The sequence below is a fragment of the Theobroma cacao genome, chromosome 9 (assembly GCF_053813885.1).
Source record: "Theobroma cacao isolate CCN51 chromosome 9, ASM5381388v1, whole genome shotgun sequence".
Lineage (NCBI taxonomy): Eukaryota > Viridiplantae > Streptophyta > Magnoliopsida > Malvales > Malvaceae > Theobroma > Theobroma cacao.
Genome location: NC_142647.1, coordinates 43,595,065 through 43,608,703, shown reverse-complemented (window position 1 = coordinate 43,608,703; position 13,639 = coordinate 43,595,065). Strand labels below are relative to the sequence as shown.

The 13,639-nt window shown below is 34.3% G+C and overlaps 3 protein-coding genes across 3 annotated transcripts; 1 reads left to right on the top strand and 2 right to left on the bottom strand.

Moving 5' to 3' along the window:
- The first annotated feature begins 214 nt into the window (after window positions 1–214).
- On the top strand, window positions 215–3,027 carry LOC18590071 (zinc finger protein JACKDAW). The gene is made up of 3 exons (XM_018127432.2): window positions 215–735; window positions 846–1,242; window positions 1,454–3,027. The coding sequence occupies exons 1-3, from the start codon at window positions 603–605 to the stop codon at window positions 2,496–2,498; spliced, it is 1,575 nt and encodes a 524-aa protein (XP_017982921.2). The 5' UTR covers window positions 215–602; the 3' UTR covers window positions 2,499–3,027.
- Window positions 3,028–8,119: 5,092 nt separating this feature from the next.
- Window positions 8,120–9,393, bottom strand: FLA12 (FASCICLIN-like arabinogalactan-protein 12). Its single transcript, XM_007015366.3, has one exon. It carries the CDS (start codon window positions 9,110–9,112, stop codon window positions 8,375–8,377), a length of 738 nt encoding a protein of 245 aa, XP_007015428.3. The 5' UTR covers window positions 9,113–9,393; the 3' UTR covers window positions 8,120–8,374.
- A 1,418-nt stretch (window positions 9,394–10,811) lies between these two features.
- NF-YC10 (nuclear factor Y, subunit C10) lies at window positions 10,812–13,577 on the bottom strand. Its single transcript, XM_007015365.3, has 4 exons — window positions 13,013–13,577; window positions 12,476–12,560; window positions 11,479–11,520; window positions 10,812–11,174 (listed from the first exon to the last, which is right to left on the bottom strand). The coding sequence occupies exons 1-4, from the start codon at window positions 13,481–13,483 to the stop codon at window positions 11,101–11,103; spliced, it is 672 nt and encodes a 223-aa protein (XP_007015427.3). The 5' UTR covers window positions 13,484–13,577; the 3' UTR covers window positions 10,812–11,100.
- Window positions 13,578–13,639: the final 62 nt, after the last annotated feature.

Genomic DNA, 13,639 nt, shown 5'->3' with positions numbered 1-13,639 from the left:
TTCATTAACAATATTCTTTTCTTCATTCTCTTTCTTTAAATAATGCAACTCTGTGTTTAGGTTTACCTCATACCCAATCTTTGATTTTTAGTAATTCCCACATTTTATTTTTCCCATCTAAACCTTTTACATTCACTCACATGTGGCATTTTAATATTACAAAATAATAGTGCTGGTGTATAGTATAATTATTTATATAGACGGTGGTCCAGCTGAGTCTATGGCTGACTGACTTCGAGAGAAGCCGTGTAAGATAAGGAGAGAGAAAGAGATGTGAAGAAAATATTCTCTCCAGCTAGCTTTCTTTTTGGTGTTTTCTTCTGGGTTTCAAACCAAAAAGAAAATATGGTTTCCTCATGAGTTAGAACAAGTTCAAAAAAAATTCAATCTTTCTTTTGTTTTTTAAATTTAAAAAACAAAAACAAGGAGAGGGAGGGACTTGTTGGGTTGTGTTATTTGTAGCGAAGCTTTTGTTTTGTAGTAGTATATCAGTTTTTGAAGTAGTAGTTGCCCAAAGCTGCTTCAGCTTCGTTAGTTTGGTTTATTTTGTTTAGCTACTTTAGGATAGATAGCAGTGGTTTGAATCCATCAAAGTAGCAGAAATGATGTCTCAAGATGGGCTTTCTGTTCCCTCGACAATCAGAGGGTTAGCTCAAGAACCAAATTCAAACCCTAACCCTACTAACCCTACTGCTAATCCAGTGAAGAAGAAAAGAAATTTGCCAGGAACTCCAGGCAAGTTTCCATATGCTTCTCTATTAACTTCAATCTTCTACAATTATTGCTTTCAGAACTGTTTTTCTAGATGGTTTTTCATTTGTTTTTGGATTTATTAAATTAAGCAGATCCGGATGCAGAAGTTATTGCTTTGTCCCCAAAATCTCTCATGGCAACCAACAGATTCATCTGTGAAATCTGCAACAAGGGTTTTCAAAGGGACCAGAACTTGCAACTCCACAGAAGAGGTCACAATCTGCCATGGAAGCTCAAGCAGAGAACAAACAAAGAAGTTAGAAAAAAGGTTTACATCTGCCCTGAAAAGACCTGCGTCCACCATGACCGTTCGAGAGCGTTGGGAGACCTCACAGGAATAAAGAAGCACTTTAGCAGGAAACACGGTGAGAAGAAATGGAAGTGCGAGAAATGTTCAAAGAAGTATGCAGTTCAGTCGGATTGGAAAGCTCATAGTAAGATTTGTGGCACTAGAGAGTATAGATGTGACTGCGGAACACTCTTTTCCAGGTAATATATGCAAATGCAATATATAGTTCTGTTGGTTTAAATTAAATACTATATCTGTTTCATATGATTAGTTTGTTGAAGAATTAAATGCATATTTCACATTTGAATTTAATGAGGTCCCCCAAAAGGGCTATATATCAGCTCTTAATTAACAAGTTGAAATGGGTTTTTTTTTATTCTTCTCCTTCTTCTTTTCTTTTTTATCATACAGGAAGGACAGCTTCATCACTCATAGAGCTTTCTGCGATGCTTTAGCCGAAGAAAGTGCAAGATTCACTTCGGTTTCAACGACTATGATTCCAGCCTTTAGAAATGATTTGATAAATGGGGCCAATAGCAATGCTCAAGCTACAGGGATGCACCAGTTTTCATCAGGCTTTAGGCCAGATTTTGCTGGTCCGGAGCTAGTCGAAAATCTGAATGCAAATGGACAAAAGCCAAGGCTACAATTATGGCTCGACCAAGCTAATTCTCAACTCAACCCAATTGGTATTCCGAGTAATGCTAACGCTTTCTTAGCAACAAAATCTACCAGCTTGCCTGACTTGGGAATAGCACCAATGACCATGTTTGGATCACTATCACAGACACAATGGCTCAGCAAGTACCCAGAAGCATCATTTCCAGGTGCCAACCTCTCTGTGTCAGCATTGCCACGAGGACTAAAAGAAGAAGAAGAGAACAAGGGCAATTTGTCTGAATCCATAACATCTTTGTATTCGAATAATACCCGGAATAGTCTCCAACAAGGCCAGGCTCACATGTCAGCCACTGCACTCCTGCAAAAAGCAGCCCAAATGGGATCTACAAGAAGCAACCCAGCATTCAATAACAGTGGCTTCGGGTTAGTGAGCTCATCCCCCTCAACTATGTCGAGTGCCAATACTTACGATCAGAGCAAGAATGAAGTTTACAAGCTAGTCAAGCAAGCGAATCAATCTGAGAACATAAACGAATTGGTGAGTTCATTGTCTTCAACTCGAGCAACCATTATGAAAGATGGGTCTGCATTAGGTGATTTAAACTCGAGCTCATTTGTCAATAACGCCACCACCAAGAATATGGACAATTTGGTGATGCAAGCTAATGGAAAACAAGGCCAAGCTGTTGTGTCAAAGCTCAACACAAATTCCAATGAAGTTGAAGCAAGCTTAACCCGGGATTTTCTAGGTGTGGGAGGTGAGTCAAGCAGACCGTTCTTGCAACAAGAGCTTGCCAAGTTTGCTTCAATGGGTTCAGTTCAACCATGGAGTTGACACTTGGAGAGTTGAGAGAGAGAGCCGGTTCAAAGTGCACAAATAGATCGAAAGGTAAGAGCTTGCTAGCCTTGTTGAAGCAAGTGAATGATGATGAAGGCAAATTATACACTGTCAAATTAAGTAGGTTGGTTAAGAGTATAATTAAGAGCTAGCAAGATGAAGAATAGTGATGAGTTTGTACTCGGTGGAAATGAAACAGCTAACGAGTCAACTCGGAAGGGGAGTCTTGTGAATGGGAAGAGGGGGCGGGGGGGCCACTCGACTGACTGCGTTGTGGAAGAGACCGAAGAGGAAGAGAAATGGCAGTCTTTGGGCCCTCCATGCACGTAGATTTTTCACCTTTTTATTGCAAGTAGTACTGCTAGTATTTTTTTTTTTTTTCTTTGTTCCTGAACGTTGATTAAACCTAGTGTTAAACATGGCTGTGACCACTTGTTGCACTGTATTTTCCCCTACTGTGACGGCTGTGACCATTTTCCAACCTGGACTCAAATAAAAAGGGTCAATTACGTTTGTTTAGGTTCCACTTCCATTTTGCCACTTTTTTCTATATTCCTTAAAAGTTCTTTTCTCTGCATTACAAAAATTTTGAGCTACTCAATTAGAAGAGAGACTATCTTCTCTCGCCCCATTAATCTGATATCATTCCTGTTAAGATTCAAACCCAAACTTTCCAAAATAAAACTTAAAATTTTAGCCCTAAAATATTTTTTAAAAATTTTTTTATGTTTTCGATTTTTGTTTTCAGCTTTTTTCCGATTTTTCGACAATAAAAGCGAAATTTCTAAAATTGTTGGAAGCCAGAATTTGTTACCATCATTGTTTTCGGAAACAATGTTTCCGTTTCTAGCACTGTTCACAAGTAGATGTAATGCTCACATAAAAATATAATATTCATGTGTATTTTAATTATAAAAAGTATAAATTAAATAAATAAATAATTTAAAATCTTATATCAAATTTAATCCAAAATATTAATACTTTTAAAAATATCTAATTAAATATTAAACACTTTAAAATCAACTAGTTATACTAGCATATTAAAATTTTAAAAATATAAAATGTGATAAATATAAATTAAATATATAATATAATTTATTAATATTATATAATTTAATATTATAAATTAAATTCAATAATTTATCATAGTTTAATAATTATTTCATAATTTAATATTTATTAATAATTTATTGATATTATTGATTTATTAATCAGATAATCATTTAATATTCTTCAATAATGCTATACAGTTTATTCATATTTATTAATATTATTTAATATTATGTAATTTAATTTTTGATAACAATAATCAATATTATATAATTTAACATTTTAATTAATTAAATTTAATATTAAATAATTCATTATATTATTATCTATTATAATATTTAAAATTATTATTAAATTATTTATATAGAGTAATATAAGTGAAAATTATTATTTGAATAATATAAATTCAATTTAAACAATACCTTATTAATTTATAAATTTTAAATATATATATATATGTATACATAAAATTTAACACTTAACATATAAATTACATCTAATATCTAAACACAACATATCAAAAAAAATAGATGTAAAGAAACATTCAACAGTCGACAAGCATTATCAAAGAAATTAAATTCAACGTCATTCTTCTAAACAATCAAATTAAAACAAATTCGAAAATGAACCTCCTAAGCTTGGCTCCTTACAGAGGTCATCTAACTTGTTAAAGAAGATAAAAATATAATTAATATAAATTTTTATTAGAATAAAGTCAAGAAACTAAATATTTTTATATAAAATTAAGCAAAAATTCACAATAACTAACATTCTCTCGAAGTGAAGAGCGCATATCATACCTCTAATTAGAAAAGAAAAGAAAAGAACCTTAATTATGGGACCGGGAGAGTACATAACTTTTAAGGAAATGTCATCTAATTATATATGTCCCTAATCATCTTATTTTATTAAGGGTAATTGGGTAGACTTTTATTTGCACAAATTACTAACATTGGCTTCAGTATTTATTCTTTTGTTATTTAATACTCGTACAATGGAAATGATCATATGTTATAACCCTTCCCTTCCATAAAAAAACATAGGTCTTGCATTGCAGAGTTGCAATTGTTCTATCAAAAAGATGTGCTCGCATTTTGAGAAGAGCCAAAAAAGAGAATTCCACATCACATTATATCGGTATGAGCCCCCACAGAATCTTCTGTGTACTGATCACTTTGTCATATAATATAGGAAGAGAATAATTAACTTTACTTTTATACAAAACTATTGCGTGTATTATGTATATGTGTTTTAAATGAAATCTTGAAATTATGTATTATGTATATCTTATAAAAACGCCATTTTTTATTTGTTTTTATGAGACTATATTTACAAATAAAAATTACAATTTAGAATCAAAGTTTGTATATAGATTGATAATAGATGGGGCATGCAGGGGTTGAAGATGGGGTGCATGATTAGCTGTGAGTTACTGTTTTGTCCAAGGGCATGTTATTGTCTCGAAATAAGAAGTCCTAAAGTTATTGTAAAAAGTAGAATATGTTCACATTAATTATGTACGGGTGCAAGCAAATTGTAGGAGATTAATTGTAATGCAAACAAAGCTATCGCTCTCAACCTCACAGAATGGTGTAAGTTTTGTACCAAACAACGCGTATTCACACACACTTCACACTCAGTCGTTGCATCCAATAATATTGTTTTTTGGTTCAACATGTTGTACTGGTGATTGTGTTAATTGCACGGTTTAAATATTTCAATTGATTTCTTTTACGTCAATCACGATTTGGTTAGCGGTCCTAGCAAGCTACTTAGTCTCCTCCAAACTGTAATATTAATTTTAGTTCAATAAAGGAAATCATTGTCCTAACTCCAAATCAAATATATAATTAAGTACTTTGAAAATGTATATGATATGTATATATTATGCATTCAAGATAATTGGGATACCATATAGGGCCATTATTATTTTATAAATGTTATTAGATCCCACCCTTTAATTAATATAATAATTACATGCCATATCAAGAAGTAGAAATATTTGAGACAAAAACAATATATATGACTAGTCAAGTTTATGGAAAAAGAATGGGTGACCCAACGGTTTTTGACTCAATTAAATATGACTATTCAAATTGATTTTTACATGTTAATTATTGGTTATTTTGTCATTTTTATTTTAATATTATTTTTAAGAAAAAGTTTAAAAATATCTTTTTTTAAAAAAAAAAAGTCTACAAACTAAAAACAATCTTTGTAAGCTTAGTTTTCGTTTACGTAACGACTCAAAATATTTACACAATCAATAATTATTGTTTATAATATTTTGATTAATCAACATTCAATGGAATGAGTCAAGAGTTGAGCCATTGATGTAATGACCTGAAACTTTGAATCCGCTTCTATTGCTCTGAAAGAAAAGGAGTCAGTGCTCTTGTAATGCAACTTCCTTCAATTTATAACCGCCGCAAGGGCATGGGACATCCTTTTGTCCATGGTAATGTAGGCGCACAGGTAACCCCACAAATCACAAATTGGGTTCCTCAAGTCAGAGTTCAGCTGGAATACTAAGCAACCGTCCATGAGATTACCATTCTTATAAGCAAACCGACCCTAAACTCTTAACTTGTACGAAGAAAAAGAGTAGGTGTGATTCTCACCATGGCCTGTACTGTGTGTAAAATATACACACATGCTTGAAATTAATATATATTATTTTAATTGAATCGCAGCTTGCAGGAGTTGAAGTGTTGATTCCTTTTTCTTAAAATTGAAGGGAAAAAAGGAGGGAGAGTAAAGGGTGAAGAAAACAATTGACAAGTTGAGTGAGGTTTTGCGTACATGTCATGGTCCAGTTAAGCATAATATTTAAGTTGAAAATACATGCCACCAGCTGAAATGAAGCACCTGTCCTACTTTTGGAAGACTATAGCAGCACCCCATTTTGTCTTTGTCTTTCCCTTTTTTATTTATTTATTTCTTTATGAGAAGGACATGTTAATTAGCGGTTCTTCTTCCTTCTTACTTTTCCAAATATTAAAACATCTAACAATGAGAGAAAGTTCCTTGTTAATTAGACTCACTTTTTAGTGGTTCTAGATCCTTCCTTCCTACTTTACCATAAAGGGAGAGAGAGAGAGATTCTTGTTATTGTAAAACTGAGGAATTTATATATAAATATATACCTTGTCTTTCATTTATAGAAATTTAAACATAAAATTTTTAAATTAGAACTTCAAATATTCATCATTATACACGTTACATTAGATTGGTCCATTACCAAAATAATTACCTCATTTCTATAACACTCTGCCCATATCTGGTAAGTTGGTGGACCCAAATTAATTCTGTAAAAATAGGTTTCAAGAACAAAACTGAGAGAGCATTGGATCCTCCACAAAAAGGTAGGCCACCCGTCATGCATCATGTTTTCTAAAATGCTACAACAGATATTCTTCAGCTGTGTTTTTGTTTTTTATTATTATTTTTTTTTATTCTCTTTAAGTGATCATTTGGATCTACAGCTTAGGTGCAATTCCTTCTGCATCAAAATAGAAAATCTGATTTTTTTTTTAAATTAAATTAAAATTTTTTGAAGTAAAAGACATAAGCATAATATCAAACTCCACCCTTCAATTAATTATTTGTTAACAGTAATGCTAGGCCCATAGGTATGGACAAACAAAAGTAGTTGGGCCTGCACTAGGCTACAAAGATTGGGCATTTCCGGGCCCAACACTCATTACCCTGCCTTTGGTTGTTGATGACATCTTTGGAAATTTACTAGTCTTCAAGGATGAGATATTATTATATTATGATTTTTTTTTTTGTTTTGCTCATCAATTATACCATGAGTTTAGATGGTCATTAGTCCCTCACTTAAATTTCATTAAATCTGGGTGTTATTTTAATTTTGACTTAAAGAAGAAATATTGGAATTTAACTCATTGAATAAAGAAATACATATGTCTATATTATTGAACTAAATGTTTGAATGGTTTTTAAATCTTTTAATTTAAAGAGAAAAGGAAAAAAATTTTACATTAAAATGAGTAAAAAAAAATATTTTGTTAATTGGTTTTCCATCATACTAAAAAAGAAAGACTAAATTCTCATGAAATTTACCTCAGAACTTAATTAGGTTACATCATTAATAACCCATTAGTAATTACCGACGGTATATTATAAATGAGTTTTATTTTTCTTATTGAATAAACTAATGATTTATATTTTACATTGTGAGTGTATAATTTACACAATATCAACAGATACTAAGTTGTTATCTCGTTAAAACTATTGTCAATATGTGAGTTATGATTTACTGTAATTAAAATATGTAATTATCGTTAATATATATATATATATATATATATATATATATATATATCACAAGAAGATCCTCTGATTATTTTAATAAATTGTGCTTATAATCCATATGCATATATGTGTATGGCTGTGAAGTTGGATGGAAAGCAATGAGTAAGCATAATGATATGGTATGATACAAAGAAGTGCAACAAAATTCACAATTACATGGGAGTTGGAAAAGAAGGATATATTACAGTGAAAATCTTAATAGAAAAAGAGAAGAAATGAAGAACACAGAAGAAGAAGAAAAACCTCAAAATTCAATCTTGATAGCAATTGACTCTCATCACAGACTGGCATTATACAAATAGGATAGAACAGAATGATAAATGATAATTATTGAAAAAGAAAAAGAAAAAAGGAAAAAAAAAGCACTCACCATCTTGATCACCACCCTCGAATCCAACCCACCGGATATCATAGCCCAGAAGATAAAATGGATCCCCCAAATTATCACCTTAATAATCCCACCAAAACTTTGTTTTTGTTCATCGTCACAAAGAGAGTGCGACAACTATAGCACTAACTCCCCAAAACACTACATTTTGCATGGTGAGAGTACTGACAGCTTTGGAGTTGTCAGCTGGGGTATCGTCAGGGCTATCAGCAACGGCAGCCTTCTTCTTGGACTTGGCCGGTGCAGGTGCCGGGGCTGGAGGCCTAGGATCAAATATTTGCAAAGGTTGAAGCACCTTATCGACTTGATAAACAGCAAGCTGACCATCAGTGTAAATGGTGCCAGAAACGCTGGTGTTTGTAAGCCCTGTTGTTATATTGACCGAGTTTCCTGAGGTGGTGACATTGAGAGGAAACTTACCATCAGCGCTATCCCCAGCTTGTGTTCTCAAAGGGTTACTAATAGTTTGGAATTGGGTTGATGACAGGTATGTTGGGATTATATGGAATTGCACCAGCTCAACTTTTTGTTCATCGGAGAGTGAGTTTAAGGTGCCGGATTTAAGGCTCGAGAAAGCATTATCTGTTGGTGCAAATATGGTCATGCCATTGTTTGTGTTGTTGAGCTGTCCAAGGAGCTGGTTGGCGACTGCGGTGGCTTTTAGAAGGCGAATGAAGAGGGTAAATTGGCCGGCTTTTTCAAGGATTTTGGTGACATTAGTGGGACCGGGTGGTGCCGGAGCCAGGGCCGGAGCTTGGGCTAGTGTTTGTGGGCAATGGAGGAAAGAGAGAAGGAGAAATGAGAGAATGAAGAGATGTTGCTTCATCATCACCATCGTTGTAGCCTCTTTGGGATGTGTGGGAAATGGTTGCTTGGCAAGAAAACAATGCACAATGGAAGTGAAGAGGGTTGGGATGGGAAGTGGTCCTAGCACAAAATGTTTGGATATGTGTTAATAGGAAGAGAAAGAGGAGGGTTTTTATTAAGGAGGGGAGAGAATGAAGTTAGGTAAAATGGCCAAGTTTAGATAGCAAAAACATAGTTGTTAGCTTGAGCAACTCAATGTTTTCTTGGGAAGGTTGGAGGAATGAATGGAGAGAGAGAGAGAGGCAGAGGGGAGGGCGAAATTGATGACACTGTTAGAGCAACTAGATTGCTTGGAAAAGCAGGAAATACAGAGATTTGGAGTGGATGTGTGGACAAATAAAGATGTGAATGATTGCTTTGCTTTTACTTGTATGGACTTTTTGGGCAAAAAAACACTTTGAGTTCGATTGCCAATGCGTACCTTAATTAACAAGTTTCCAATGGAAGCAATTGGATAAAGATGGATGGTGGTTCGTAGGTTGGGCCATTGGGCCCTTTCGCATTAATGCTACCCTCAATGTCAACGCTGATTGCTCCAGTTGGGACGATGATCCAGCTATGGAAATTGTGCTGCGCTCTCCTTTTCACCCTCCCTCTCCTTTTTGTTTTTTTTTTTCCTTTTATATGCATATAAAGAGATTCATTAACTATTAATTGTTGAAATATATCTTTTTTGTTGTTGTCTTAGATATAAGATAGATTAGAGTTGAGACCTGCAGGGAAGCCAAGCTAGGCTGAGTCTGAAGTTGCTTCCTTCTCAATACAAGCCCATATGTGTTGCTTTGACAGTTAAATCAATGATGTTATTGTTGGTTGGGTGAATAAAAACAGTGGGATATTAACAGTGGGATATTTCGCATTCTTTTGGTACAGAAACTTAAAAATATTGTTGCTAATTCTTAGTTGAGTTGGATACACGCATATTGAAGTTTGTATGTATGCATCCATACTGTTGCAAGATTCGACCATTTTTATAAAAAGAAAAAAAAACATAATATAAATAATTCAATTGGGCCTTTTCCAAATCATGAGATTGCCTGTAAGTATCTATCTTATATCACATCATTATAACCTAGTTAGAAACGTAATTTAAGTTCAAAAATAAGATTCTTCTAGTTTTTAGTTTTCACTCATAATTCTTGGGTGAAATGGACCATAATTTGAGGCTTTTACTACCTATAGTTCAGGCATTGACATGATTCATAGTGTTCAAGAATCTTACAAAAATACACACGTCAATCAGTTTCTTTTTTCTTTTTCTTCATTGAGGGATAATTAAACATGCAATTTTGCCATCAAAGGTGCTGGAGGGCGTTTGAAAGTGCTGCAAAGTGAAGATATCATCAAGCATGTTGATGTGGTAAACCACATGCACAAGGCTGTCAGCGTTTTGCTTCTTTGCCAGACCTGCATACTGGATTCCCACGCTTCATTATCGATGGAAATTTGTTGGGCAATATTGAGTAACCAATAGTTCCATCCTTGTTTAGGGAAGAAGCTATCATACAAGTCCTAAAACTATCAGTTCCCTGCCGAGTCATTACCATGCTACCCCCTTAACTAGAATCAAGACTAATGTACCCGGCGGGGCCTTTAAACACAATAAATTAAGTGCCTGAAAAGTGTCATCCCAATTTCCCAACTATATTTGAACCAGGCAAAATGTCTTTCTGACTAAACCATTATCTTGATTGCAAGAGATTCATTAGTTCACCAGCTGAATATGCAAAATGTCTCCAATATGGACACGCATTAATTCATGCTGGGATACATGTTATAGAGAGATACGCTGACTCGTGGATCAAATCCATGTTAGTGAAAGAAGTTACGCCACTGCAGTGCCCTCTTTCAACTGATAATGAAAAACAAGCCAATGACAAGAGCCTGAATGTGTCCAAGCTGCTTAAAGCAGGCCAGTGCGAGATCATCGTCTCTGTTTGTATATATTCCAAGGTCCTATCCTGCCCCAGTCTCAGTCAAATTCCTCTCCTTCAATGCATCTTCGGCTTTTATTTTCTCAGGGACATAATCTACAAACACAAAGAAAAAAGTTCCAGCAAATGTAAATAATTGTTGGAAGAATGTGGAAAAAGCTTGGAACTGTGAGAAACTTTTGGGACATAGCTGTCAAAGAGAATAAGAGAGGGCACTAGAAAGGTTCCAGTTAGTTTAGCTAGTGAAAGTTTTATTTCATTCAATGAAGGACTTACAGTTGAACCCCATGCTCAACGTGTAAAAAGAAATTAAAGGGAAGGAGAGGATCGTGAGGGTTAACCTATATTTAGTAGCCATTGGCTAAACACATATAAATAAACAAATGAGAGAGACCAGTACCTGATAGAAAGTCGTATCTCCTCCGTTCATGAACAACTGTTGCTGCAAAAGCAAGAGAAGCATCATAATACTACTTCAATTAAAGATGGTTATAGCTTTTTGCAACAATTGTATCCAATTCTTTTGAAACTTAATTGAGCAACAGGAAAAAAGAAATATGCAGTTGCCTGAGATCCACTTTTCAAGAAGCTATAAATATAATATCATAAAAATACATACTTCATAAATTATTAAATTCTGGATAAATAATGAATGGAAAAGGCATCTGGAACATCTAAATATGATTTCAAGTACCCACATCATTTGCACCAATCACAAGCAATGGAAGGAGATTATGCCTATCAATATATTTTAGATTTGTAGTGATGCAGTGAAATGCCAGATTAAAGTTTTCAAATTGTCAGATTTCAAGTCAGGTTCACCTACATGATCATCCTAAAATATCAGAAAGACCAGAATTCAACCACCTTAAAATTTCAATTCTAATGACAGATAGCATTCTTTCCCAGCAGAGCCCCAATGCAGATAAGCAGAAGGTCAAATTGGATGCAACATAGAAATAACTATAAATGTACAAATCTGACCCACATAAACAGATCTCAAACTCCAGTGATTAGTATATTTTTCTAAACTCATCAACAGAAAACTTTCTTGTTGGCTATCGAAACCTGAGAATGAATTAGCAGTATTGCATTGCATAAGAATCTTGAGCTTTTATGTTGAAAAAATTATCATACCTATGAACATAATGTTTATGAACAACTTACTGATCTAAAGAAACCACTCAAAATATACCATCAGAGTTCCTACCCCAATCTTTACCAGAAAGATGTTACACCATCTGATTCTCACAATATTTTGTGTTGTTTAGGGGCAAATAATAATTAGGTAGAGTAAGTTAAGGTTCAAGATAATATTCTACATTTTCAAGACATTACAACAATGCAAGATACAACCAGCAGAGAAAATAATATATGAAAGACAGAGCAGAAATTACACAGGTGCTTGTAACTAAGCGATTTCTTGCGGTCCTTCACAGAGGATTTATATCCATCTTCACAAAATTGTTCAAGGAATTTCTCCTGCAAGAACCAAGAATACATTTAGACATGAAATAACATGTTCAAGGCCGGCAAGAGATATAATCAAAACCGAGTCATAATCACTATTGAGGCAAACATTGCCCATACACAGGAATCCACAAATGAACAACTATACTAAACAACAAGGAAAAGAGAAAAAAAAAACCGATTTTTAGTACAATTAGAAGCAAAGAATTATCACCAACAAAAGAAAAATCCAACTTTTCTATATATATATGTTTAATTCTCTAACTCACTTCCCATTTTTTGTCAAGCATGCATCCAAACAAATATAGACCCAATAAATAACAGCAAAGAATGAGTTGCAACCTTGGAATATATAGATATTGACCCACATCATAATTTTAATAACTAAAGTTAAAAAAAGAAAAGAAAACCCTAATGGCATTCAAGAACGAGATCCAAGAAAATGCAGAGAAAGAAAGAAATACCGTGGCTTTATTAACAAGAAAAACAACATCTTGAGGAATAGCCACTCGGGAATCTTCACTCTTCATTATCCTCTTTATTCTATTCATGGGAAATCTACACATCTTTGCTTCTTCTTCTTCTTCTTCTTCTTCTCCTTCATTCTCCTCTACTTTTTCCTTTTGTTTCCTCTTGTTGGATTTAACATTCTTGTTGGTCTTGTTTTCATCTTCTTGTTCTTTTGAGTCCGTGCTTGAAGATGGGACGGCAATAACCTCGGACTCGACCAGGGTTCCATTGCTGCTCTTGTTTTTGTTACTGTCTGGCTTTGGCTTCGGCTTCGGCTTCGGCTTTGATTTGTTAGCCTTTTCTGTGGTACTTGCTTTCTTGTCTGGCTTTTTTAAAGCTGTTTTGGTTTCTTTGGCAGGGCTGCTGTTGCTCTTCCTCTTCTTCTTCTTGTTCTCTTCTTCTGTGGGTTTCTTGGAGGAGGCCATGGCGCTCTCTCCCTCTCTCTCTCTCTCTCTCTCTGAGATTTGGAAAAGTCTGACTCCAAAGTGAGATCTGATATTTGGGCCTTTTGTTGGGCTTTCCATACCTCTTTTATGATTTAATATGGGCCGGGCTTGAATTTATGACACTGACATCATTGA

Coding starts and splice junctions, on each gene's coding strand:
- LOC18590071 (XM_018127432.2), top strand. CDS start 603: ATGATGTCTCAAGATGGGCTTTCTGTTCCCTCGACAATCAGAGGGTTA. Junction 736..845: donor AAATTTGCCAGGAACTCCAG/GCAAGTTTCCAT, acceptor TAAATTAAGCAG/ATCCGGATGCAGAAGTTATT. Junction 1,243..1,453: donor TGCGGAACACTCTTTTCCAG/GTAATATATGCA, acceptor TTTATCATACAG/GAAGGACAGCTTCATCACTC.
- FLA12 (XM_007015366.3), bottom strand. CDS start 9,112: ATGGTGATGATGAAGCAACATCTCTTCATTCTCTCATTTCTCCTTCTC.
- NF-YC10 (XM_007015365.3), bottom strand. CDS start 13,483: ATGGCCTCCTCCAAGAAACCCACAGAAGAAGAGAACAAGAAGAAGAAG. Junction 12,561..13,012: donor TTCTTGTTAATAAAGCCACG/GTATTTCTTTCT, acceptor TGGTTCTTGCAG/GAGAAATTCCTTGAACAATT. Junction 11,521..12,475: donor GCTTAGTTACAAGCACCTGT/GTAATTTCTGCT, acceptor TTGCTTTTGCAG/CAACAGTTGTTCATGAACGG.